Source organism: Ursus americanus, chromosome 32 (genome assembly GCF_024610735.1).
Source record: "Ursus americanus isolate L20-20 chromosome 32, mUrsAme1.1.p, whole genome shotgun sequence".
NCBI classification, from domain to species: Eukaryota; Metazoa; Chordata; class Mammalia; order Carnivora; family Ursidae; genus Ursus; species Ursus americanus.
In genome coordinates this window covers 2,589,536-2,616,567 of record NC_142158.1, presented here as the reverse complement: position 1 = coordinate 2,616,567, position 27,032 = coordinate 2,589,536, and the positions used below count along the sequence as shown (strand labels likewise).

The window sequence follows — 27,032 nt, the reverse complement described above, 5'->3', positions numbered from 1 at the left end:
CAGTTCTGAAGACCCAGCGGGTCCGAAGACCTGCCAAGAGGGTCCTGGGCTTGGAGCAGGATAGAAATCAAATGCGAGCCAGGAAAAAGCGAGAGCCGTGTTTACTCAATAGTGTAAGTGATAGAATATAGCAGACGGAGTGTCTGGGAGACTCAGAGAACGGAGTGCCCTCTTCACTTCGGTTAGGGGTTTATATTGGAAAGGGGTCCAGGGTGAGTGTTCCTAAAGGAATCCAGGGTAGGGTCCCATCCAAAAGCTCAGGTGTTATTCCACAAATCACCAAAGGTGGGGGTGTTGACACCAGTGAAAACCAAGGTTTGTTGGAAGCTAATGTCCTGAAACATGCTCAGGTCGGTTCTTCTCAGATGTTATCAGGTGTACGGGGGCCTAGGAGGAAACTCAGAATGACGCACTTTCTTGCGTCCCCCTTGGCCTGGGAACAGAGCTGCTTTGGCTTACTCAGATGCAAGGTCAGATACCTGGGTACCTGGGGCCTTCCTAAAATGCAGTCCCTTCAGCTTCCCTATGTCACTAATAACTGGCTATGCTCTACACAAGTTATAGCCTTACTGGGTTTCCGCATTCTGTACCATAAAGCTTTGAGCAGGTTTCTATATCTTATAAACGCTTTCACTTGCGCAGAACTCAACCCTGACCTTCTCAGGAAGGTTTTGATTCTTTCTGAGCGAGAGGCGAGTAAGTGTTGGTGGGGGTAGGGGCTGGGGTGGGCTGGGGGGTATACTGTGGGAAATCGCTTGCAAAATTAAGAATAAAATCAAACACTTGGGATAGGCATTTAAATTCCTCCAAACTAAAGTAAGTTGGGAAATGAGAAGGGGGAGGAGTGGGGTTAGGAGGAGGTGAGTCACGCGGGGGCCTTGGGCAGGTGGTCCCCCAAACGCGCTGATTCTTTCCTAGTCCTCAAGTCTCCCCAAAACCGTCACTTCCCCAGGAGACCCTTCCTAACTTTGCCATCAAAAGTGGTCCCAAGATAGAATAGGGTCTGTGTTTAGACCCCACCCCCGCCCCAACCACAGAGCCCAGGGCTCCGGCGTGTCACCTTAGAAGAAAAGGCGGAGCAATCGTTTTTTGTTTTTGTTTTGTTTTGTTTTGTTTTTGAGCACTAGATCTCACAGGAATGCGGAAGCAGGGTGTTTGCCAGAAAGAACGGGGCGGGAGAAACCGGACTAAACCAGCCTGTGCCGCGGCGGACCCCACCGCTGACCCTTCGCCTGCTCTTTCCTCGGGGGTGGCCGGAGGAAAACAGTCGCGGCCCGGGGTGGGGACTTGACGCGCTGATGAGACACGCGGCGCAGGTAGGCGCCTGTGCGCCCGCTGCGCCTGCGCGCAGCTTCCCCGCCCCGGAGGCGCCGCTGCTTTCCCGCCGCCGCCGCTCCGCGCAGTGCGGTCTGTGTCGGGAGCCGGGCGGGACCTCTGCCCCCAGAGTCAACCCCCGATAAACGCTGCCTGCATCTTTCTTGGCCTCCTGTCAATTCTGTGTGCGCTGGAGCCAAAGAGCCCGGGGGTCGGGAACGGACTCCGGCCGCCACGCAGGGAGCCCAGGAGGGAGCCCCCGTGCGTCCCCGAGGACCCGGAGCCGGCGCACGGCGGACGGAGCCCCTCCGACCCTTGGGGCTGACGAGCGGCCTGGAGCTTTAGTCCAGCGACTCGGCGGCGGTAAGTTCTGCCTCCTGCCTCAGCGACTCTGCCCCTCCAGTCAGGCCCCGCGGACTGCTTCGCCTGTTTTGGCCTCTCTGTCACTTCGGTCTGAATGTCTCCGGCAGAGGAAGGTTTTCTGGTCCCGCGATGCGGGGCCGAGTGTCGCCTGTCCCCTGACTCTCACCCCCCCTTGTTGGTCCCTGCAGGGTCACTGGAGGACCCTCTGGTGGGTTGAGCCCGTCCTGAGTGTCCCCTGTCCTGGGGCTCTTGGCCCCTCCCCCAGCTTTCCTTCTGGCTGGTCTATGTTTCCTGGGTTTCTTTCAAACCTGGAATTACTTCCAGACTCTGTTATTTTCTTTGGGTTTCAGATCTGTGTTCTTTTTTCTGTTGTCTCTCCGATCAGGGCTGTCGCCCTGAGAAATCTCATTGTTGTCTTTGTGAAAGCGGGGCATTAGCTTCCTACCAGCAGTCTTGTCTTGCCCCTGACCATCCTGTCTTTTCCCTTTTTGTTTGTCTAGCGAAACATCTGGTAACTTGTTATTCTATTCAGAGGGAAGGACAATTCCTGGTGAGCCAGACTTGGTTCTGGTGTAAGGTTGAAGAAAGCCAGACCTTGGTCCGGATTCAGGACCTCAAAGACTAATCGTTTTCTGTATGGGGGAGCCGCCTTTTTTTTTAAAGAAATCAAGCTTCCCTCATCTTTCGTGGGATGAGGAGAAGTCCATTATTCATACAGATCCAAGTCCCAGGGATTACACCTGCTAGTTGGCTTTCACGTTTTTTTATAAGTCACCAGCTTTGTCGAACTTCCCAAGCTGGGCAACACCTTAAATGTGACAAAAGACTCCCTTCTAGGAAGGGATCAATTTAAATTGGATGGTTTGAAGAAAAAGAAATTAATTAATTAACTAATTAATTAATTTTGCAACACTGGCCCCAATATAACTTAGGGGATGAGGAATAGTGGCCCCAAAATGGATCATTAAACTTTAATACTATTTGCAATTGGAGTTGTTCTGCAAAAGATCTCAGAAGTGAGGAGAAATATCAAGACCCCAAATGAAGGGATTCTTTTAGAATCCCTCTCTTGCCACCATGGGCTTTTTCTGCATATTCCTTTATGAGGAGAGTCAATATTTACTTGCCTTTGAATGAAAAACCCCCGGTCCTCTAGGGACAACTTAGTACACACTGCTTTTGGGGTCCTAACTCAAAAGCTGGGTCTTGATCAGAGACTGGTAGCCTATTTCTCAAAATAATTGGACCCAGTCACACAGGTATAACCCAGCTCCTTCAGTGAGTGAGGCCTCTAAGCTGACCTTGACTCAACATCGAACTCCCCACAGGTTCAGACGGTATTAGAAAGTAAAGCTCACCTTTGGCTGACTGGAGGAAGGCTAACTAACTATCAGGCCCTCTTGCTAGATTCCCAGATGTTATTTTAAAAGTATGCCCGACGAAACCCTGCTACCTTGCTCCCATCTGTAAAAGATGAGGGTCCCCAGCGTCCGTGTATGGAGACAATGGAACAGACCTATTCTAGCAGACCTGAGCTTCAAGACAAATGCCTTGACCATCCAGATAGGGGGTCCATTATGGATGGGAGCAGTTTTACGGAGGGAGGCATCTGGAAGGCAGGCTACCCGATAATGAGCCTGGGTAGAGTCTTAGAAGCTTGAGCTCTTCTGCCTCAATGCTCCACCCACCCAAAAAACTGAACTGATAGCTCTACTTAGGGCCTTACAGTTGGGAGAAGGAAAAAGATGAAGTCTCTATACTGATTCAAAATGTGGGTTCCCTATACTATAGGCCCATGCTGCGGTCTGGAAAGAAAGGAGAACCTTAACAGCTACAAATTCACCAATAAAACAGAAGGACCCAATTTTCACCCTCCTAGAGACAGTGCAACTTCCCAATCAGGTGGCTGTCATCCATTGTGAAAGTCCCCTGGAAAGATGGGACCTCTGTAAGCAAAGAAAGTAATAAGGCTGACCAATCAGCTGTTTGTTTTATTTATTTATTTGTTTGTTTGTTTGTTTGACAGAGAGAGAGAGAGCACACAAGCAGGGGGAGCTGCAGGCAGAGGGAGAGGGAGAAGCAGACTCCCGACTGAGCAGGGAACCCTGACGCCGCTGGGCATCGTGACCTGAGCAAAGGCACACGTCTAAGGGACTGAGCCAATCAGGCCCCCCAGTCATCTGTTTAAACAGGCAACGTGAGCTCAGGAGCCCGCTCAGATTACCGCCACGAGTTCCCCAGCCACCCTCAGAACCTCCTGCTAGAACAGGAGGACGCAAAGAAACAGGGATATACAGAACAAAGCACCGGGTGGCTTATGAGAGAGGACAAAATTCTCATTCCGGAAGCCCAGCAGTAAAAGCTCATTCAACATTTCCATGATGCCATGCATTATGGAAGAGACGTCCTATGGGACTTGGTGCAAAAGGTCTTTTCAGGATAGGAACTTAGACAATAAAACAAGTTACCCTCGCCTGTCACTTATGCACCCAAAAACAAACCACAGACCCATCCAGTCAGTCCCCACTTCTTACACCAGTCCAACACCAGGAGACACATCCTGGGGAAGATGGGCCAAGTAGTCTTTACCCTGTTGCACCACGAGCAGGCTACAAATACCACCTTGTGTTTGTTGATAACTTTTACTGAACGGGTGGAAACCTTCCCCACCTGGTCTGGGAAGGCAACCGAGAAATATAAATCCCTCCTAAAAGAGAGTTACCCGATTCGGCCTCTCTTAAGTCTCTCCAAAGTGGGAGACTCCTTCTTTTACAGTTAAAATTACCCAGAGCCTGGGGCGCCTGGGTGGCACAGCGGTTAAGCGTCTGCCTTGGGCTCAGGGCGTGATCCCGGCTCCTCCGCTATGAGCCTGCTTCTTCCTCTCCCACTCCCCCTGCTTGTGTTCCCTCTCTCGCTGGTTGTCTCTATCCTGTCAAATGAATAAATAAAATCTTTAAAAAAAAAAAAAATTACCCAGAGCCTTTCAGTGGCCCTGGGAATAAATTATTAATTGCATGCTCCCCGGTTCCCCCATTCCTCAGGGAAGGTTGAACAGATGAATCATGCCCTAAAAAAGACTTCAGCAAAACTCTGTCAAGAAACTCATGAGCCTTGGGTCCAGTTGCTCCCTATCGCACTACTCAGGATTGCCACTGCCCCAGAGCCTAGCCTAAGACTCAGCCCATTTGAAATGACATGGGAAACCCCTCCTCACCCCAGATATTTTACTAGATGGGAAAATAAGCCAGAGCTTGCAGCATTTTATTTGGGCCAAGTAGAAAAAGCTATTGTGGATTATGCTAATCACATGCTACCAGCACCCCCTAGTGGTAATTTAGAGGAGACCACCCCCCCCCCCACCACCTCTGCAAATTCATCCAGGGGCTCAGGCCCTCCTTAAAACCTCCTTGGAAGGAGGGCTCCCTGGAAGATCAGTTGCTACCCAAGTGGAAAGGCCCCTATTGAGTGATTTTAGTCACCCCAACAGCAGTTAAGCTGCAAGGAATCCCTAGCCAGATACATCTTTCTAGGCTAAAACCTATTTCTCCTGGACATCCTCAGAAATGCCTGGAAGGCCCCGAACCATCTTACTCATGTTGAGCCTGCGAAGACTTCAAATGCTTGTTCAAGAAGCGACCCACAGAGTCAGATAAGTGATTATACCTTGGTGGTCTGGTTTGCTGACTTTGCTTTTTGTTGCCTTTGTTTTACTTTTTCTTCTCTGTGAGTACTGTTTCGGGTCACCTCCACTCCCTGGGAAAGACCCGTTCTGCTACTGCGGGGTCTAGAAGATCAAAACCAATGATGGGACTGATGAAGTGGACTCTTCTCTTGGCCCTTCTCCTGGGGATGAGTTGGGAAGAAAATAACAAAGTGGGGGAAACCTGGAAAGAAAACTCAGTTGTCAACTTTTCTAGCATTGTGGCCTCGGGAAATAATCTCTCTAATTGTTGGATCTGTCATCCTCACCCACAAGATGGGGCTCCTAAGTTCCAGTTTGTACCTATAAATGAGGATATTACTCTCACCTTGACTTCCGGTCCTGTTAGGAGCACACCTTTTCTAATAGTAGAACTCGATGGTCGTGATGATATGAGATGTGTCAGGCTTACAGACTCTTGGAACCAAACCGGTCTCCAGGTTAAGCGGCCTCTTCTCTGTAAAGAACAAGGACAGCCCTGTTGCCCCTGCCGGACAGATACCTGCCTTACCAATGTGGGAAGCTCGCCCTCCATTTACCCTATGTCATTTTCCTCTTCAAGCTCTTCATGTACCCCCAACCAGACCCACTGGTGTGTGGACTCGTCTCTACTCTCCCCAGGTGACCAACCTAACTTCTCCTGTACATACTGGAAAGGAACAGCATCCCCTTCCTGGAGGCTCGCCTATCAGACCCCATCTGCCTTCGATAGCCAGGAGGGAATAGAAGAGGATTCAGAGCTTGGTGGGGGGCCACTGGACGGAGGGCCCCTGTCCCCCGGATGCAAAAGTACACCTAGCTGGGGTCTCCTTTTACGAAGCTGGTTTAATTCCTCTTCACCCCGCCAAGCTTGCACCCCACCTGGGTATCTGTTTCTCTGCGGTCCACCACAAAATAAACTCCCCTATGAAGGGAGCCCTAATTCCTCCTTCCCTTGGCCTCTTCGGGCAGTGGCCTATTCATGTGTAGATAATGTTCACTTCCGGGGAGAATGCACTTTGGGACGATTGGGCCCTAAAGGATTAGGCGCCACTGTATATAATGTCACCTCTCAAAGCAGACGTAAGAGAGCGCTCAGTCTCATCTTGGCAGCAACGGGGGAAGGCGGAGGACTGGCTGCCCCCTGGCGAGGGTTTGCTTATCGTGAAACAACCTTAAAACACCTTACCCAGGTCATAGAAAACCTGGCCACAAACACCGGTGACAGCTTCGAGGGCCTTCAGGAGTCCCTGGATTCCTTGGCTAATGTCGTACTTGACAGTCGGTTAGCTCTGGATTATCTTCTGGCCAAACAAGGGGGTGTCTGTGCCCCAGTCAACGACACTTGCTGTACCTACATCAACGACTCTGGGGAAGTCGAACTAAATATTCAGGAGATTGACAGACAAGCCAGGTGGTTGCGTGTGTTCAATAATCACGATGCCCAAACTCAGTGGGACTCGAATAGATTCTCTATGCCCAGCATTGCATGATTCCTTCCTGTCCTGGGCCCTCTGGTGGCCATCATTCTTTTGTTAATATTCAGACCCTGTCTCTTTAATCTTTTGGTTAAGTTTGTGTCTTCTAGACCACAGCAGTTTCCTGTCAAACTGATGGTGGCACAAGGGTCCCACCTATCCAGTCCCAAGAGGAATAATGTCCCTATAGAGCGTTAAAGCAGTCCGGGAGAGATCTTTACTCCTCCAGGGTAGGACAGAGACAACGACCCGCTCAGTAAGAAGCAGTTCCAGAAGATGAGACCTTCGGCCCCTCCTCCTTAGGAATAAGGAGGGTAAAATCTCTCGGTGGGGGATGGAGATAGAGCAGAGGCTGCGTCTGGGACCCTGCCCCATCCTAACCACGAAGCCCATGGCTCCCTGCATGTCACCGTAGAAGAAAAGGCTCAACACCACGGCTTTGAGCACTAGATCTCAGAGATACAGAAGCGGGATGTTTTCTAGAACTCTACAGAAGAAACCGGACTAAACCAGCCTGTGCCGCGGTGGACCCCAGTGCTGACCCTTTGTCTGGTCTTTCCTCAGGATGGTGCTAACAGTCAGGCCCGGGCGTGGGGACTTGACATGCTAATGAGACACGTGCTCGCTGTGGGTGTAAGTTGTCCACGGTGCCTTCTCCAGCTTCCCCTAGCTCCACCTCCCCCCCCCCCGGAGGTCCCTGCTCTCCCGCCTCAACCCTTTCACCAACTTGCGGGGCCTTTGTCCCCAGTGCTGCCTCCCCAGTACTGGAGCGTAAGCCCCCAATAAACACTGCCTGAATCTTGTCTTGGGCTTGCGTCAATGTCTGTCTTTGCTGAGAGCCAAAGAGCCCTGGGGTTGGGAACAGTCCCACCCAGTCCTCTTTCTTGGCTTTCTCCAGACCCTGTTCTCTGGTGATTTGGATGCCTTTTTACTTCTTAGTACTGGGAGGGTATTTTTCATATGGGAGATTTGCTTCCTTCTTTCAGTGGGGTGAAGGAGGGTGTGAGGGTCCTTGAAGTCGCTGTTTTGTAAGTAATTTAATTAAGATAATCAGTATGCCAGAGGGGCACATCGTGGGGTACCCTGCTCTTTCTCCCTAGATCATTGAGGGGAGGCAAAACTCTCCCCCTCCCCATCTTAGGTTTTCAGCTAGGACTCTTAAGGAAAAGATGAACGAGAGAAAAACGGTTAACGCATGCAGTGCACATCCCAAGAGAGAAACCTACAGGAAAAGTAACTCTGTGGCAGCTTAGAATCCAGCTTATTTACCATCTTCAATAAAGGACAGTAAATTTGCAGAGAAGTGACTGGACAAAGGAAAACAAATTTAGGAGTCAAGGGAAGGTAAACAGAAGGGAGGGAAGTAATGGAGGAAGGTTCGTTTGCAGATTCCACTGGTTCCTCTCTGGGCTGGTAAATGTCAGTCTCCAGTAAGAGGAGAATTTATATCCAGCCCTTAGGCAAAAAAAGGTAAAAAGCCTATCCTGTGTTGGCTCCTGCTCCCCCCACCCTTGAGATTTTATCTATTTTTGAGAGAGAAAGAGAGAGGGAAGGAGGGGCAGAGGGAGAAGCATACTCCCCTCTGAGCAGGGAGCCCAATGCCAGACTCAGTCCCAGGACCCTGAGATCATGACCTGAGCAGAAGGCAGATGCTTAACCGACTGAGCCACCCAGATGCCCCTTTTTCTTTTCTAACTTGAAAACTTTTAATTTATACAAATAACTACTAAATACAAAAAGTAGATTCAAAACAACATAGTTATTTTTTTCTGGCAGAGTTTAAATGCACATAATGGATAATTCCAAAGAAAGTGCATTTTCCCTGCAGTGTTCAGAACTAAAATTCTACTGAAGTCATTGCCTCTAACTGCGTTGGCTGCTTCTAAATTACATTCAGCTCAAAATAATTTCTGTGACAAAGTGGCATAGTTGAGGTGGCCTAGTCTACCTTTCATCGTCAAAATTTCTGGGACTTTTTTTTTTTCCCTTACATCTAAGACTGATTCTCTGCTCAGTGGTCATCACATGCCTAAGGCTTCTCATTTGGACAGTATATTTATTTTGGAATGAAATGGGGTGAGGGGGCTACACATGGAGGAAGGACGAGTTTGATTCCTGTTACATCACGTCAGGCTGCTTGTCAAGGGTGTGTGCCTTGTAACCATTTAAACCTTAGACGTGCTTGGGTTCCATACCTTTTAAGATGACTTCCAGTCAAAAGTCATCCCAATCCAGAATCTAGAAATAGGATTCTGGGTTGTTGAAAATTGGAAGGGACTCGGCACCTGGCTGGCTCAGTCGGAGGAACATATGACTCTCGATCTTGTGGTTGAGTTCTGGCCCCATGTTGGGTATAGAGACTGCATACGTAAATAACCTTTTTTCACAAACTGGAAGAGATTCTCAAGATTATAAAACTCCAAATACCTTTAGATCTGAAGGAGAATGTGGTCTCTGATTGAGAAAGCAAGAAGCAGGTAGGACAGCTGCTGTCAACATCAGACAAGACCCTTCCATGATTGTGATGGAGACAAAGGTCAGAGCACAGACAAAAATGCAAGGCCACGTGCAAACCACAAAAATGACCACATATCCTTGTCTCGGCTGATTGCTGCTTTGGCAACTACAATTTTAACCCGCTCTGTTCTACTTCCTTATAAAAATTGGAATGCCTGATCATACAACAGTGGCCTGATTTCCAACAGCATTCATCCAAAGCAACCTTTCCTTCTTAGACCCTCTCCCAAACCCCCAACACAAACTGAAATCCTATAAATTCCTCCCACACCCTCTCACTGAGACAGCCCACCTCCCAGCCTCCCCACAGTGTGTGGGCTCCATGCTGCTGTCACAAGTACCATCAAATTCAACTTGGTTCGGCCACAGGTGGGCTTTAGCTGGTGGGGTCCAGCATGGCCACAAGCAAGTCAGAACGCTATCAGCCTCCCAGCCCTCATTCCCATCCACCCCGAACTTGGCTCCAGACTTTCAGGTAAGTTCCCCAGATACAGCAACGTCCTCAGCATCTAAAGCCAAAAGGAACTTCCTGCAGATTTCTAAGAACTTAAACTGAAAGAAAACGCATTCCTGTTCCTGTGATTTATTGATAGGTTTTCGGTAATCAGGTACTCACAGAAGGGAACAGTCACTCCATTGTGTGATTCATAAGCACATTCCATCCTCCTTCTCGTCTTAACTCAAATGTTAATTGCTTTAGTTCTGTTTATTTTCCAAAGAAACTCCTAAAAGAGCTTGGAGAATTCTGGGGTTCTCCCACAGTTTTCTATAAACAAAGCTTTGCATCTCTTATAAAATGTCTCTGTTACTGCAGAATGGAAAAACCACAGTTGTATGCACGTCAGTGGCTCTTCATTCCTCTGGGACTCTGAGCTCCTACTTACTATGGATTCAAAGCCTCAGGATACAAGAAAATGAAAAATACTGACTGACAGCATTTTAGCGATGAGGGCAGAGAGAAGAGAGAGAGTGTAAATGGCCTCAAGTTGCTCCTTAGGAGACATATAGGCCTCTTGGAAGGAGACCGTAGGATTAGTGAACTCATTTCTCTTCCCTGAGTAACTTGAAGGCCCACTCATCCGTAGCTGATAATTAGGAAAAGTTGGGGGACCGGTTGCAGGCTGGAAAAGGTCTTCTCATGAGGGTAACTGACAATTCTTAGCATGGTGCCTCATTTCTTTGGAGAAAAAAGAGAAGCCTTTGGAATCTCTCACATTCACTAACTCTGTCTCTCCTTTCCCCTCCCCTCCTTCCCCCTCCTCTTACCTCTTCTCAGTCTCCCTTTCTCTCTGTGTGTCTGTCTGTCTCTCTCAGTAATCCCCGGCATACACTTTCTGTGATATTCAGCCTGGGAGATCCTCAGCCAAAGAGGGGCTAAAGTCTGTATTTTCATGTTTTTATAGCCTCTCTGCAGAGGGTGAATGCATGTAGCCCTGCTTTGGAGGGTTTGCCTAACAGGTAGCAGGAAAAGAGACTGCAGGGCATAGATTTTGGAAAGAACTCAAGAGTGATCCTTGTGACCCTGACCTCTTTCCCGGGATCCTACTATTTCCCCCTGTTCAGTCCAACCTCACTTATTTGGCTCCCTAAGTTCCCTGCCTGCCCCTCCTCTGTGTTCCCGGAACTTTCCATTTCAAAAGCATTTCCAGGAATATGACTCAGAGATGTCCCCACTCGACCAGACCTCAGCATCTTCTTGCTCCCCAGGCCCACTTCATCTCCCTCCACCTCCGCGAGCCCCTCTACTACACAGAATCCATGCGTATCTTCTCCAGGCCTCCTCATTTCCTGTCTAGCCACCCCACACGCGTGCAAACCCGGCGCGGCAATGCACCTAAACTGAACGCAGGCTTGGTCGATAGGGGAGTGGTGTCCCTGTTACGACGTGGACATATCGTTAGGTCACTTCTGATTATGGTCAGCATGCCAGCAGCGTGTGCCCCAGAAAGAGCAGCTGACCACAAAACTCCCTTGCAAGCCTGTACTCTACCTGGTGCCCATTCACCCTCATCCTTTTGTCCCAGCCTGTTTAGCAAAAGAAACACGCCCGAGACCCTGAGCCAGAGCCCTCAAGGCCATCTCCACAGTTCACGGAAAGCCCGTGGCCGCATCCTCACCTACAGCTTCCGAAGAAGGATCGAGGCAAAGCCCCTGCGGACCTGCAGCCGGTTGGGAGAACGCTGACCCCGCTCCAGACCTACCGGATCAGGATCCGTTACTTAGAAAACCCTCCAGAGAAGCGCAGGCTCAGGTGAGTTCAAGCAGCGGCACTCCGGGAGGGGCGGGGCGGGGCGGGGATGACCTCGTGCTCATAAATCATCTGGTATGTGTCACAGTGGGAACTGTCCTCAGAGGCTGATGGAGGGGTGGGGAAAATGTGTGCTGAGAACACAGAAATGTAAGCAAAGGAACCAAGATGAACCACTGAACACCTTCCCTCCTCCATCCCCAAAAAGCACAAGAAGTTATACAGGAAAAGAAATGAAATCAGATGCGATACTCGGATCCATAAAGTCACAGCTTCATAACCAACAGCATCGGAAACATTGAACCGAAGGGGCATATTTCTATTGTATGAGTCAGGGTCCTCCAGAGAAATAGAACCAACAGCTATATACAGATACACAGAAAATGATGTGTTAGGAGGGCTGATTCATGTGATTATGGAGGCAGAGACCCCCTGATCTGCTCCCTGCAAGCTGGAGGCCCAGGAATAGTGTGGGGGGGGGGGTAGATCCAGTCCAAATTCTAAGGCCTGAGAACCAGGGGAGCCAGCGTCTGAGGGAAGGAGAAGATAGAGGGGCCCCCCACCTGACTCAAGCAGAGAGCAGACTGTCCTTCCACCCTCTTTTTGTTCTAGTCAGGCCCTCCATGGATTGGATGATGCCCGTCCACATTGTTGAGGGGAATCTGCTTTAACAGACCTACATATTCAAATGCTAATCTCTTCCAGAGACATCCTGACAGATACACCCAGAGACAATGTTTTACCAGCTATCTGGACATTGTTTAGCCCAGTCAAGTTGGCACATGAAATTAACTGTCACGAGAATTAAATTATCATTGACTTAATTGATAGGGCTTTGAAAAGTAATATCTAAAAATGGGTATGTCAAGAAAGGGCAACAGAAATAGGTTATAGACTTGGGGTGCCTGGGCGGCTTGGTCGGTTGAGGGACCACTCTTGATTTTGGCTCAGGTCATGATCTCATGGGTGGGGAGGGTCTGCTTAAAGATTCTCTCCCTCTCTCCCCAACCTGCACGTGCACGCTCTCTCTCTTTCTCTCAAGTGAATAAATAAGTCTTCCAAAAAAAAAAAAAAAAAGTATGGTATAGTCTTGAGAAACACCTAGATAAATGCCAGATAAAACAAGCAAGCAGGTGAGAAGGCTGTTTCTGGGGAATGAGGAGAGGTGGAAGTGGGACTGATGCTTTTCTTAAAAGCTCTTTAACTGTTTGGATTTTTAAAAATTCTGTATGGAGTACTTTAGCAGAATAAAAACTAATTTTAAAAAGAGAAGGAGCAGAGGGCCTGACTGGCTCTGTCGGAAGAGCCCATGACTGGATCCTGGGGTTGGTTTTGGGCTCAAGCCCCACATGGGGTGCAAAGATGACTTAGATAAATAAGTAAATAAGTCAATAAACTTAAAAACAAAAGAGAGAAGGAGCAAGTGGTCGCCTCAGGGAAGGGTTGATGAAGGTCAGGGAGGGCTGAGGGTAATCACTGGATTTGATGAGTCTACAGCACTGGGAAATTTGAGCAGTGGTGGAAAAGGGCAGAGGAGGCAAGTCCTGACATTTTGCCTTTAGGTTTGCTCCATACACAGCACATCGCATTCCTCAGCTCAAATGATTTTCATGTCTCAGGGGGAGAAGGTGTTTCCAGTCTCCAGTGGGCCTGGGAGTGGCGGGACCTTCCCTGGAGCAGTCCCACATCATACAGGCATCTCACAACGCGAGCCTGGAGGGACAGGACATGTCAAATCTGTTGCCTTTGGGGGTCCGAGGCTGTTAGTTTATGTAGAAATGACTTGGAGGTTACCCGGTCAAAACTGTGGCTGCCACGTAGCACGGAGTTTGGAGGGGAGGCAGGAGAGGCTGAGAGGAAGGAAGCAGGGAGACCACTAGATCCTACAGCGTTTTCTTGACCAGAGGAAGTGTCTGAACTTGGTGCTGGGGTCACTAAGGGGACATTAAGCAAAGAGTGACACGATCAGATTTGCATTTGGGAAAAGTCATCTGGCAGGCTGGCGAGTCAGCACTGGTAGTGAGGCTCCTGCTTAACGTTCTCTCTCTTCCTCTCCCTCTGCCCACCCCCCAGCTCACGTTCTAGTTCTCTCTCTCAAAAATAATAATAATAAAAAGAAATAAAATCTTTTAAAAATAAACATGTTTTTCCATATATTTAAATTTTTTCATAACAATAAGAAGTTTAGCCCCAAATAAGGAAATGCGGGCCGAACTGCTTGCAGGGAGGTAACTTGGAGAGACCTTGAAAACTGAACCACAGGTGCATTCCCAGCCTACCTTTAAATTTTCAACCCATAGAAGCAATAGGATAACAATTTACCCTCTTCTAAATCCCTGCGGTATGCTAAGCACTTTACTTGCTTAATCTCATTTCATCCAGTGCCTCTCCAAAAAGGGTATTATTAACAATATTCCCAATTTAGAGGTAAAAGAAGTGAGGCTTGAAGAGGTGAATTACCGGGCTTAAGGCCTTTCGTCTCAGTTTAGTGGTGTCTTGACCCTCTTCCTTTTCCACCCAATTGCCTTTTATTTAGTAAGCTCATCAGTGTATATTCTGGTCTTGGCACTGAAGACCACAAACGCACAGAGCCTTCATCTCTCTGGAAAACTTCTTTGCCCCCAAAGTAAATGCCTCTGGGGCCTGGGGGCAGGCTTTGCTGAGAGCACTTCCCCCTTCCTTCTTCCGCTGGCCTTTAACTGTTGCTGCTGGGGCCGTGAGCAGCTCTGTCACTTGGTAGCCGGGCTCATTGGTGCCTCTTCCTCCAAGATCAGAGGTCAGTACTTGTGACGGCTCTGGTTCCCCTGAGAGAACCAGCAGCCAGGAGGGCATCTGCTCTCCTGTCTCCTTCCTCCCCAGTCCTGGGCCCTCTACCCCTGACCCTTTGCTCTCTCCAGCTCCTTTCTTGTGCCTTCTCCTCTCGACTTTCCTCTTTTCTTCTCCAGTTCAGTCCCCTGGTTTCTGTCTCTGCTTTCATTGCGTCTTTATTGTCATCGCAGAAAGTGAATACAAATTACTATAGTTGAGGAAAAAAGAGGCTTTTTGGAGCAGTGGTTCCAAGACTTGTTCATTGACACGCAACCCATTAATGGGTACTATGCCTCACAATTCCCTTCTAAGACTCTGTCGGGGTTCTAGGGCCTATTTCGCGGCTGTATACATGCTTGACCAAACCGGGCAATGGCTGCGCGAGTGCCGACGGCCGCACGGACCGAGAGCGTGCAGTGGCAGGAGGCGAGGGGGAGGCTTCAGGTGCGAAGGTGCAAGTTGGAAAGAGCTGTAGGGAGGACGCAGCTGAAGGGTGTCTAAAGAAACTTCGTGATGTCCTGTGCATTCATCTCCTAGGTGGAAGTTCTGACGACCGTGGACCCCCAGCAGCCTGCTGCCCCGGAAGGTCGGAGATGGCGGTTTCCCCAAACTCCTGCCTCCCCAGGGGTCTGCTCATCCTCACTTTCTTCCAGCTGTGCAAGCCGGATTCGGGTAGATCCCGCTTGGGTCTCCCTCTCTGGTCCCCTCACCCCACCCCGGGGCTGAAACCTCTCAGTAAAGGTGAGGCACCCCGCGTGGCTGTCGCTGGCGCCCTTCGCTGGGGTCCAGGTGGAGGAGGAGCCACGGTCGCAGAGACCGACCTTGGTCGGCGTCGGGGCTTCCCGCCCCCCTCCGTCCGTCCCCCCCCCCCCCACACCCTGTCTGCCCGCCTGGTTTTCGCAGCGCACTTCGACGTGATCGGGCCGGCGGAGCCCATCCTGGCCGCGGTGGGTGACGACGTTGAGCTGCCCTGCCACCTGTCCCCGAACGTGAGCGCCGAGCGCATGGAGCTGCGGTGGTTCCGCAGGAAGGTGGCGGCGGCGGTGCTCGTGCGCCGGGACGGGCGCGAGCAGGCTGGGGAGCAGGTGCCTGAGTACCGCGGCAGAGCCACGCTCGTGGACCACGACATCGCGGCCGGGCGCGTCGCCGTGAGGATCCACCGGGTCAGGGCCTCGGACGACGGCGAGTACCGATGCTTTTTCCGGCAGGACGGAAACTACGAGGAGGCCAGCGTGCACCTGAAGGTGGCCGGTGAGCGCGCGGGGTTTGGCTTTCTCTGGTCACGTCCAGGTGGTGTCCGTTTTCCTATGGCCCTGAGACTTTGGAAACCACCAGGGGCTTTGCCCAAATCCCGTTTAGGATGGAAAAGGTTGGCAGGCCTAGAGTGGGAGGTGACTCCGAGGGTGTTTGAGAGTGGGGACAGAGCATTTCCCATGTTATTTATTAGTTGAATAAACGGAGGGTGTAATGGCTATAGAACATTCTTTTCCGCGAGCACACCTTAATATACTTGATCCGGTCTCAGAACTGAACATTGAAGTCGTGTCTATTTTTCACCACCATGGAGAGGCTGTGGGGCGCACCCTTTGAGGCTGCTTTATGGGTTAGTGCCTGAGGACGGATTTCCCAAGATCCTAGAGCGTGCCTGCTCCTTAACATCCTTGATCCACTTAGAAAAGGTTTTGGGTTTTGTTTCCTTTTTGGCTTCAAGTCCAAATCCAAGGTGGAAACCATAATGGAAATGGTAAGCGTTCAGGAGGAAAGTATGCGGTGACCTCTGACTTTCCCACTTGCTAGTGAATGGGAGCAAACACATCTCTTCCTGAGCCTTATTTCCTACTGTAAACCTCGGCGGGCATCTGTCAAACGAGATTTTGCAAGAATGAAATAACATTAGACAATACCTAAGAAAGTGCCTCGGCGATGCTTGCAGAAGGGTTGTGTACTTGTGAGATCTTAGTACGGTGCCTCACACTGCCCTGGAATTTGCAGCATACCAATGGATTGCCTTTTATGTATATATTCAAATAAAGGTAAGGTTTCAAAAATACTTGGGTATAATTTGGGTCCCTGCCTCAGAACAGGGTGTCCCATGCAGTAGCATTATGTATAACTCACATTTCCTTTTTGGGGAAGTATCTTAAAAGTTGACTATAAAATCCTAGAGATTTGGGGCGCCTGGGTGGCACAGCGGTTAAGCGTCTGCCTTTGGCTCAGGGCGTGATCCCGGCGTTATGGGATCGAGCCCCACATCAGGCTTCTCCACTATGAGCCTGCTTCTTCCTCTCCCACTCCCCCTGCCTGTGTTCCCTCTCTCTCTGGCTGTCTCTATCTCTGTCAAATAAATAAATAAAATTCTTTAAAAAAAAAAATCCTAGAGATTTGATAGCATAAAACTGTCATTGTTACCTTTTATGAGTGATAGACATCTCCGAGAATCTGCTGAAAGCGGCGGTCCTTTTCCTGAAAAGAATCCATGTTGTGACGTAGATACACACCGTGGAACATGGATTTAAACTAACAGTGTGGACACGTGTTTGAGGACTCTTCTCTGCAGCTTGGTGTTTGTCTGTACTCCGTAGAATTGTAAGAAAATAATCAGGCTGAAGACAGAAAGGAAAAACAGCTTTATGTTGATACATGTTAGGACATAACTGTGTGTGAGGAAGACGAGGTTGAAACCCATTTAAGAAAATCCCTGAAATCAGAATCAGAAGTAAAGGAAACTTAGATTGCAGCTACAATCTCAATGCAAAGAAACTCCAGTCCCCCTTCTCTTCAAGTACTCCTTCTTGATCATCCTCAAATACCCACTCGTAGTTCTCCTTCTCCTCAAAGTCTTTTCATAATACTTCCCACCACAAAGCCCTCTACCATCTCTGGAGCTCCCTTACCTGCCTCTAACCCATTGGTCTCGCTGTTCCTGCTGATTAGAAAAGCTCCCTATGTCTGTCCATCAAACTGCCTGCATTTCAAACCCTAACTCCCAATAGGGCATCCCTCTCTGATAAGGTTATGAAATTCCTTTTATTGATACCACAGCTTCCTTGTGTCATGAAATAGGAGACGAGTCCCTCTCACTCCCAGTCCCTGCACGCTTCCTTTCTCAAGAGTAAGGCCCGCTTCTCTCTCCATAGCTCTGGGCTCTGATCCTCACATCCATATGGAAGTTGGAGAAAGTGGAGAGGTCCGGCTGGAGTGTACCTCAGTGGGATGGTACCCAGAGCCCCAGGTACAGTGGAGTACTTCTGAGGGAGAGACGTTTCCATCCACATCAGAGTCTAGGAATCCTGACGAAGAAGGCCTGTTCACTGTGGTGGCTTCAGTGATCATCAGAGACCCCTCCGTGAAGAATATATCCTGCTGTATCCGGAACCTCCTTCTTGGCCAGCAGAGGGAAGTAGACATTTCCATACCAGGTCAGTGAAATCAATGCTGGGTTCCTATCCGACACAGTTTCAGAGCCATATTACCTGGGACACCTGCCCAAGGCAGGCTCTCATGGTGCACTGTCTACTGTCCCCACCTGAGCTCCTGACCACTGACATGAAGGAGCTCCAGCAACTTCATTAGAAGAGAAAAGATTCTAAATGCATAAAATCTGCCTCGATCTCATAGAAATTCCAGATTTTCTGTTTTAGGAGATACATTTTAGATACAAAAGCTTTGTCTCTGGGGGCCTTCTCTCCTTGAGTAACAAGAAAACCCACTTCCACCCTTGCCCTTCTGTCTTCCCCATTCCACGCTAGAGCTCTCTGTCTAGGTTTCCAGCGTCCTCAGGAAAGCAAATCTTCTCATTATTCCCCCCAGGCTGCCTCTGGTTCAGGCAGGAACCTTGCCTTATTCTTGGGTCATCCAGTCCCACTCTGTCGCACACAGAGGTGACATCTCCCTTCTCTGTCGCACACAGTGGTGACATCTCCCTTCTCTGTCGCACACAGAGGTGACATCTCCCTTCTCTGTCGCACACAGAGGTGACATCTCCCTTCTCTGTCGCACACAGAGGTGACATCTCCCTTCTCTGTCGCACACAGAGGTGACATCTCCCTTCTCTGTCGCACACAGAGGTGACATCTCCCTTCTCTGTCGCACACAGAGGTGACATCTCCCTTCTCTGTCGCACACAGAGGTGACATCTCCCTTCTCTGTCGCACACAGAGGTGACATCTCCCTTCTCTGTCGCACACAGAGGTGACATCTCCCTTCTCTGTCGCACACAGTGGTGACATCTCCCTTCTCTGTCGCACACAGAGGTGACATCTCCCTTCTCTGTCGCACACAGAGGTGACATCTCCCTTCTCTGTCGCACACAGAGGTGACATCTCCCTTCTCTGTCGCACACAGAGGTGACATCTCCCTTCCTGGCTTACGTGCTTCATCCCTTTGGCTGCCATCCTGCATTGATAGTTAAGTAGGAATTTCCACAATAACAGAAATTGATCCATTACCTTCTTTATTTCCCAGGTCCTAAGTGAAATGACTCTTCATTTCTCCTTGCCCATAATGAAAAGTTTATTGAAAAACTGACACCAAAATAGATCACTGTTGTATCCCTTACAAAATTAAATATAATTACATGATCTCCGCACATTAACTGGAATTACTGAACCGATAAGGCTTTCTGCAATATAACAGAAATTCAAGGGGTTGTGGGGCCAGTAGTGTTGCTTTCTTATGAACACCCTTCTGTGAGTCTGCCCTTTCCTCCTGTCAGCTGCCACAGGACTGTTGAACAGCCTACACAAAGAACCACCATCCGAGCATGGCTGAAATCCAGATTGATCTCGTAGCAGCCTTGACATTTTCCACCCATAAAATAGGAATTTGGGCTTTGAACTAGCCTTTTCTTTTCTTTTCTTTTCTTTTCTTTTCTTTTCTTTTCTTTTCTTTTCTTTTCTTTCCTAAGATTTCATGTATTTATTTGACAGAGAGAGCGTGCACAAGCAGGGGGAGGGGTAGAGGGAGAAGAAGAAGCAGACTCCCCCTTGCTGAGCAGGGAGCCCAATCCCAGGATCCTGGGAGCATGACCTGACCTGAAGGCAGATGCTTAACCAGTTGAGTCACCCCACAGCCCCCTAGCCATTTCTTTTTATGTTTTTTTTTTTTCCTTTTCCCTTTCCAAGGGCGGGTGTAGTAAATCCCTAGCCAAAGGTATGTTGATTCTTTCACAAGCCCAGCCAGTCCCCATCTCTAAGGTGACACCAGCAAGCCTGAAATGACTCCTGTTCATCTTCATTCTTCTCTTTCTCTGCCCTCTCCTACCCAAGATCAATCTGAAAAGCTTAGAGCAGCGGCATTGGAAGCACTATCTTTCGCTGTGGGAGGAGTGGGAAAGGGCCGCTCGGCCTCTCTCCCAACCCCCATCGGCATCAGAAGGAGAGCTGGACTTGCTCAGAGTCGCACCACAACTCCTCCTTCTTGGGCATTGTGTTTCAGCTCCCTTCTTCCCAAGGTTGACTCCCTGGATGGTGGCGGTGGCTGTCATCTTGATGGTGCTAGGATTTCTCACAGTCGGGTCTGTAGTTTGCACTTGGAGGCTCTACAAGGAAAGATCCAGACAGAGAAAGGATGAATTCAGCTCTAAGGGTAAGTCATAGGCTGCTTGTCAGGCGTGCTTCCGAGTGGGACTGGGTCCAAGTGCTTTTGGATGGCTGCCAATGGGAGGATATTTGATTCCAGAATTCTGAGAGCCAAGAAGGGGGATTATAAGGCACCGGAAGCCACGGATACCCAGTATGAAGGTCTGGGGTGTAGAAGGAGTCAAAACCAATGCTAATTGAGATATTAGACCTGCTGTTCACTCACTTACCCCCCTGACTCTCTCCTCACTTCTAACTCGGTTTCCCAGGAAAGATTAAAGATCTGATCCCAAGCCAGTAGGAACTTCCTGCACATTTCTTAGAAAAAAACCCATGATCCTTGTTCCTCATTTATTGATAAAGTTTCAGTAATCAGGTAGTCATGAATTAGCCCTTTACTCTTTTGTGTGTTCCTCACACCAGCTTTTACCCCTCCCTCATGTCCATTCTAGAAGGTGAGTAAGGTATTTCTGTTTGTTTTCCAGAGAAACTCCTGGAAGAGCTCAGTAAGTTCTCTCTTCTTGTTGTTATTTCACCAGCAAACTGTTCTCTCTCATTAGAAAACCCGTCACTGATTGTCTCTCTCTCTCATTGCAGAATGGAGAAAGGCCACGGTGCATGCAGGTCAGTGGCCCTACCCCTCAGGGACTCAGAGTCTGTCATACTTGGAAATAAAAACACGAACCCATTTTTGTGGTGAGGATAGATAGAGGAAAGATGATGGCAAACGGCACTTTCCTTGAGGCATATAGAGGGCCTTTGGAAGATGTTTAAAAGAGAAGCCCCTCTGACAGGGACCTGTTAGGCATTGGTGACAGTCAGCTCACAAATCACCCTGTGACTGTTGACAGGTCACAGGAAGAGGCCAAACAGTTCTCCTTCTGAAGGGACCTGCCAACTTCTAGAACTGTGCTCTATTTTTTTTTTTTTTTTTTTTGAGAAGAATAGGTCTTGTGACCCCTAACGCTCACTGATGCTCAGAGTACCTCTCTCTGTCTCTAGTTGATGTGACTCTGGATCCAGACACCGCACACCCCCACCTCTTTTTGTATGAGGATTCCAGATCTGTCCGACTGGAAGATTCACGTCAGGAACTGCCTGAGAAACCAGAGAGATTTGACTCCTGGCCTTGCGTGTTGGGTCGTGAGACCTTCACATCAGGGCAACATTTCTGGGAGGTGGAGGTGGGAGACAGGGCTGACTGGGCGGTTGGGGTGTGCAGGGAGAATGTGGTGAAGAAAGGGTTTGACCCCATGACTCCTGAGAATGGGTTCTGGGCTGTGGAGTTGTATGGGAATGGGTACTGGGCCCTTACCCCACTGCGGACCCCTCTCCCATTGGCAGGACCCCCCCGTCAGGTTGGGATTTTCCTGAACTATGAATCAGGAGACGTCTCCTTCTACAATATGACCACTGGGTCCCATATCTATACTTTCTCCAATGCCTCCTTCTCTGGTCCCCTCCGGCCTTTCTTCTGCCTGTGGTCCTGTGGTAAAAAGCCCCTGACCATCTGCCCAGTCGCTGACAGGCCTGAGAGAGTCACAGTAGTTGCTGATGCCAAGGACTTCACTAAGGAGATCCCACTGTCCCCCATGGGGGAGTTCTCTGCCTCTGGGGATACAGATACCCTCCATTCTAAGCTAATCCCTACCCAGCCCAGCCAAAGGGCATCTTAAGGAATATCCCAGCCCAACTGCTTTCCTTTGTCCTCAGCCCTCCCCTCCATCACCTCTGAAGCACCAGCTGCCAGCTCCACCCAGCCGTTTCTGCCTGTTGGGTAGGGAATCAGCTGGTCTTGGGGAGGTTGTGTTGCTGCTGCTAGAGGGTGTGGGGTGTGGGGCTGTCCTCATCTGTTTCTGCGCTGATACTCCGGGGCAGGGAGGTGACTCTGAAGCCGCTTCTAGCATTCTTCTATCCCCAGAGGCCAAATCCCCAGCGATCAAGATGGGGTTAGGTTGGCATGGGGTTATGACAGAAACATCTGGGTGTCCAGAATAGGGGTGTGTAGAGAAACAGGTTTTAGGCAAGCAGGAACCCCAAAAGGTTCTGGGAAGAGAAGAGTCAAGGCTGAAATCCCATAAAGCAATCTGGGGGGACATCAGGATGGAGGACCATGAGGGGAACCCAGGCCAGTGAACACCTGGCCAGCTTCTAGACTTTCTGGGCCTGTATGTCCAGCTTTCTAAGACACATCCTGTAGAGGAAACTGGCCCTACTGCGGGATCAGCATTGGCATGGGGGCCTGGGGAAGGGATGAAATGAGCGGGGCTGGGGGCCAGACCGAAGATCTGATCCAGGGGAAAACTTCAGACAAAACCCAGGTTAGGTGTCTGGCCGTGTCCCAGATCCTGCTCTCCTCTCTGCCACGGCCTTCCCCCCCACCCCCCCCCTCCGCTCCGGACTCATTCCAACCTCGCTCTGTGGACACCATACAGTTTTCCAGCTCTCTTCTTCCTTTCCGCGTAGACTCTCTCCATCCCAGAGGCTTTCCAGGAACCTCCTCAGTGACATCACCTCTTTATCCGCCCGGTTCGGCCTCGGGGCCCCTCAGCCCTCCTCCCAAGCTCTGGTTTAAAGCCCTCAAAAGCACCTTCAGTTCGCTCCCCCGCAGCACACGCGCACCTCCGCCAGCGTCCACTCCCCCCACCGCGCGTTCCCGCCAGCGTCCACTCCCCCCACCGCGCGTTCCCGCCAGCGTCCACTCCCCCTACCGCGCGTTCCCGCGGGCTGCTGCTCCCCAGGCCCCCGCCGCCGCGTCCCTGCATCCTCGCGTGGGCGCCCCCAGGCCGAGCATACCCTTGTGTGCATTTTCCTGGATGCACGTGGCTCGCCGAGCCGACGGACTGCGGATTTATCTGGGCTCACACCTTCCATTTCCATTGCCTTTTCCCAGTTTCCAGAGTATTTTCGCCCAGGGGTTTAACGTAATAAATAAGTCTGTTGATTGCTGAAGGCGGCATCTGCCCCCTTTCTTTATCCCAGCAAGTGCAAGTAAAATAAAACCAGGAAAGCACCTGCGTGTCCAAGACTCATCTCTAGGCCGGATGGCGGTGGGCTTCCCAGGGCAGGGGGCACAAGGGGCTATTGTCCCGTGAGGATCTAGCTGCCCCGTGCCAGCGGCTGCCCACCCTCAGCCTCCGTTCCAGGGCGACTCCACGTCTACTCCTGAAAAGGTAATTGACTCCCGGTGTAGTGAGTGGGGTCACCTCTTCAAATGTTAACACTTTTCCAGGAGGAGGAAATATTTGGGAAATTTTTAATGATAATGCCTTGTGATTGGAAAACCAACACCAAAAACACTTGGGTAATCTTTAGAAACCCCTTTTCCAGAGGGGAAGCCCTATGGATTCCTACTTGAAGAGCCTTGTAGTTCGGGGAGATGCCCACTTTCCCGTGTCGCCCCAAGCAAGGGTCGAGAATGGTCTCCTTCACGGACGGTCGACCTGAATGCAATTCAACCAGCCCTGCTGCCCAAAGGGACACAATGTGAGTCTCCAAAGGTTCACCAAGTGGTGGGAAAATCACCTCAGATGTGTCTCCCAGTAAGAAATCATCGAGATCAGATCTGTTACGGATCAAACAAGAAATCCAAATTCCAAATTTTGTTCACCCTGACATTATTTCCATTATTGTGCCACATTACATTTCTCATGATTAAGCTAAAAACCAACTTTTCTAAATTTTCAGTTTACTAACTACCCTCACAGAAGACTGTGACAAATTAAAACCCAATGTTCTCTCTTCGGTGGAAATTCTAAACACCAGACAAGTCTATATTACCACGTTCACTGTGATTTGTGACATACGACATTGTCAACAACTCTCCACTACTCACCGGTTATTGTCAGCCCCCAGGCTCCAACTCTGTTTAGGTTTGGTTATGATTGTGATTTAGGACTTGGGGTTCGAGACTTACATAATAATATCTAGGTAACCGCATTTCCATATACGTATTGCTAGGTTATTTTAAAGTGAACCCGCATGGAGGCTTGTAAATCAGGAGACCACACAAGTATTATCTGGGGGAAGGGGTGGAGAAGAAGATGTAATGAGTGAGAAGTGACTGACAACATTTATTCCGTCTGCCTCCTTTCAGAGATGAGAAACTGAAGCCAGGAGACATAAAGTGATCTTATTAAAGCATATAGTCTGTGCCCAAGCCAGGACCTGAACGGGGGTGTCCTTGCTTTCTGTGTCCAGGACAACTTCCACGGAACAAACCACAGTTGAGAGCAGGACTAGAGGCTTAGAGAAATTATCGAGGTGGGACTCACTGGCCTGGTAAAGTCTTAGGCATGAAGAGGGTCAGGACAAGAAAAAAGCAACTAAGTGTACCACCTTCTACTCGGACCAAGGGCCGGCACCTGGAGAGCCAGATAGAAAGGGCCCCTTCTTCTGTCACTTCATGGATCTCCAACACCCAGTGTCCTTTCCATGCCCCTGCCTCAAACACTTCTCACCCCACACTGTCCTCCCCCCCATGCTACACACTCTCACACTGTCCCCCTGGGAGAAGAACATCATTTATCACAGCTTTACATGTTCGTTTGTGCTCAAATTATACTTTGAGACAGTCAAGAAAAACAAGTCCAAAGTTCTTTAAAAATACTTGGGGGGCGCCTGGGTGGCACAGCGGTTGAGCGTCTGCCTTTGGCTCAGGGCGTGATCCTGGCGTTATGGGATCGAGCCCCACATCAGGCTCCTCTGCTGTGAGCCTGCTTCTTCCTCCCACTCCCCCTGCTTGTGTTCCCTCTCTCGCTGGCTGTCTCTGTCTCTGTTAAATAAATAAATAAAATCTTTAAAAAAAAAATACTTGGGAACCTTGCTAGTTTAATGTATAATGTGTATCCTGAAATGTATATGTGAAATCTCACCCCAAATAGACGGGGCTGCCCCAAGAACCCCTCTCTGAGACTAGAAAGAAAGACAGTGATAGGTTTTAATCATCTCTGTGACTCCCCGCCCCTTCCCCCATGATCCTTGACTTCCCCAAGATCCATGATTTCCTTGATCATTCAAGGAAAATGGTCACCAGACACAGTACTGAGCTGACAGTAGATTCATAGGAAACATTTGTGTCCTTCCTTTCCACCCCCACCGCACCCCCAGCTCTAGCCTCTTTGCATGAGACACCTCTAAGGAAGAACTTACCTGATGAGCCTCTCTTTCCAGCTGGCACCTGCTACCAAGGCCTGGAGGAAATGACCAGCATTGGCAGTTCTGGCTTTATTTCTGAATTTTCTCAAAGAGATGACATTGGGTGTTGCTGGACCTCTAAACCCCAGAAAGCTTATCTGCATCCTTGAGAGATAGATCTGTCCTCACAAAATGCTTCCGTACGACCTCCTCCCATACAACCGCTCCAACAACCGGATTTTAACATTCTCTACAGATAGTTTCCATCTTACCTCCTGGAGAGGCGGGGCTCTGGCCTTTCAGATCCCAGGGAACACTGTCCTTGGGTTACAGGCATCCCTGGCTACCGCCAGTGAGTGGCATTGAGACATCGCAGTGCAGGTGGGCTCAGACAAGCCGAGCCTACAGCCCTTGTAAATGGTGCTTTGGGCTCCTGTGCTCTATGATTCACACGTATTTTGGGCCAGAGTCCTGCACCACACGGGCCTGAACACTTTTTTGAATTCAAAAAAATTCCACCTTACCTGAAAGATTCAGCCTTTTCCTAAAGCTAAACCCTGAAACAATGATCTCAAACTTGGGTGCACAGGAGAATTGCCTAGGGGTGGAGGGGAAATCTTACCGAATGCAATCCCCAGGTGGAACTCTCGGGTCTGAGGCGGGAGGATGTTGGCAGCATCGACAGGCTTTGACCTTTCACCTCCGGCTGATGGCAGGGCCGCGTCTCCCTGAAGAATTGCGGGCTGCTGTGCTTTAAGCAGGTGCCTCGCGAACTTGGGCGAGCCTCGGGGTTACATGGAGCGTCTGTTACACACAGCTTACTGGACTCTATCCCCAAAATACCTGATTCCGTAGGCCTGGATGGGACTGAGAATTTGCCTCCACCCGGTTCCCTGGGGATGGGGATTTGATGCGGAATTGAAGAGATTAGCACTGCCGTTCTTCAACTGAATTTAAATGTAACTTCCGCAGCGAGGAAAGCAGTTTCTCAGGTGGACAGAGGCAAATGACTTGTCTAAAATCCTGCAGGCAGCTGACTGCCCAGTTCTAGCTTTGGTTGAAACTCGCAGTCCGGTTTCCCGACTTCTAGTCGGTGCTACTCTGAGCACAGGATCCTGGCTGTAACGGTGGGCCAGAAAACCTGAAGTAGGTCCCAGGTGACCTGAGGTCTGATCCGAACAGGGGCGGCAGTAGAGGCGGGGCATCCGGCTGCCCCCTCGCCCCCGTCCCCCGCCGGCCCGGTTTACTAGATACAGAAACTACTCACCCCTTTTTTCTTTTTAAACTATTGATTGCAGTAAAACATCTATACACTAACGCCCGCAAATCCTCAGTGCATAGCGGTAAATGAATGAGAACGAGCAGCCAGACCAGCCGGCCTCCTAACCCCGGTTCCGGGAGTGCGGGGTGGAGGGGAGGGGGATGGGGGTGGGGGTGGGGAGGGGAAGCACCGGCGGGGAGATTTACAGGAGAGGCTGGGGAGGGGTTCTCGAGCACCTGCGGGCTCGGCCTCAGCCGGCGCTCACCTGAACGGCCTAAAGCCTCCTGGGACAAAGCGTGGATTCCAGCGAGGAGGTGGCATTATTTAACAGGATTCTTCCGAGAGCGGAGGGAGAGTGCCCTTCTTTCCCGGCATCCCGGCCCGCCCTTCCGGGGGGCCTGGAATCGAATCCGAGGTCGTACAGTAGGTGCCCCTCGGCCGCCCCGGCGGCTCTCGAAGGCGTGCCTTCACTCTTTCACCGAAGAGTTCCCTTATCTTGCACCAAGAACCGAATACTGTTTCTGGAGACCCAGAAATGAATTCGGAGCAAGAAGGGCGCCAGGCGAGTCAGGATGGCCGAGCGGTCTAAGGCGCTGCGTTCAGGTCGCAGTCTCCCCTGGAGGCGTGGGTTCGAATCCCACTCCTGACA

At 50.1% G+C, this 27,032-nt stretch overlaps 1 protein-coding gene and 1 non-coding gene across 4 annotated transcripts; both read left to right on the top strand.

Annotated features, from left to right (window-relative positions):
• Nucleotides 1-1,131: 1,131 nt before the first annotated feature.
• On the top strand, nt 1,132-22,999 carry BTN1A1 (butyrophilin subfamily 1 member A1). Of its 3 annotated transcripts, none has more exons than XM_045800380.2 (9): nt 1,132-1,677; nt 11,376-11,602; nt 14,945-15,148; nt 15,311-15,658; nt 17,545-17,826; nt 19,844-19,993; nt 20,472-20,492; nt 20,584-20,610; nt 20,989-22,999. In XM_045800380.2, the coding sequence occupies exons 3-9, from the start codon at nt 15,001-15,003 to the stop codon at nt 21,660-21,662; spliced, it is 1,650 nt and encodes a 549-aa protein (XP_045656336.2). In that variant the 5' UTR covers nt 1,132-1,677; nt 11,376-11,602; nt 14,945-15,000; the 3' UTR covers nt 21,663-22,999. The 3 variants fall into 3 exon arrangements, with proteins under 3 accessions (XP_045656336.2, XP_087714232.1, XP_087714231.1); XM_087858105.1 differs by lacking the exon at nt 1,132-1,677 and adding an exon at nt 6,846-7,467; XM_087858106.1 differs by lacking the exons at nt 11,376-11,602; nt 14,945-15,148; nt 15,311-15,658; ... (3 more) ...; nt 20,584-20,610; nt 20,989-22,999 and adding an exon at nt 5,239-8,840 and having other exon boundaries at nt 1,148-1,677.
• Nucleotides 23,000-26,949: 3,950 nt separating this feature from the next.
• Nucleotides 26,950-27,032, top strand: TRNAL-CAG (transfer RNA leucine (anticodon CAG)). Its single transcript has one exon. It is a non-coding gene; the product is annotated as a tRNA-Leu (tRNA).

Bases quoted from the DNA above. Each gene is read 5' to 3' on its own strand.
- BTN1A1 (XM_045800380.2), top strand. From the start codon at position 15,001: ATGGCGGTTTCCCCAAACTCCTGCCTCCCCAGGGGTCTGCTCATCCTC. The intron at 15,149-15,310 runs GTGAGGCACCCC...TGGTTTTCGCAG, and splicing joins GCTGAAACCTCTCAGTAAAG to CGCACTTCGACGTGATCGGG. The intron at 15,659-17,544 runs GTGAGCGCGCGG...CTCTCTCCATAG, and splicing joins CGTGCACCTGAAGGTGGCCG to CTCTGGGCTCTGATCCTCAC.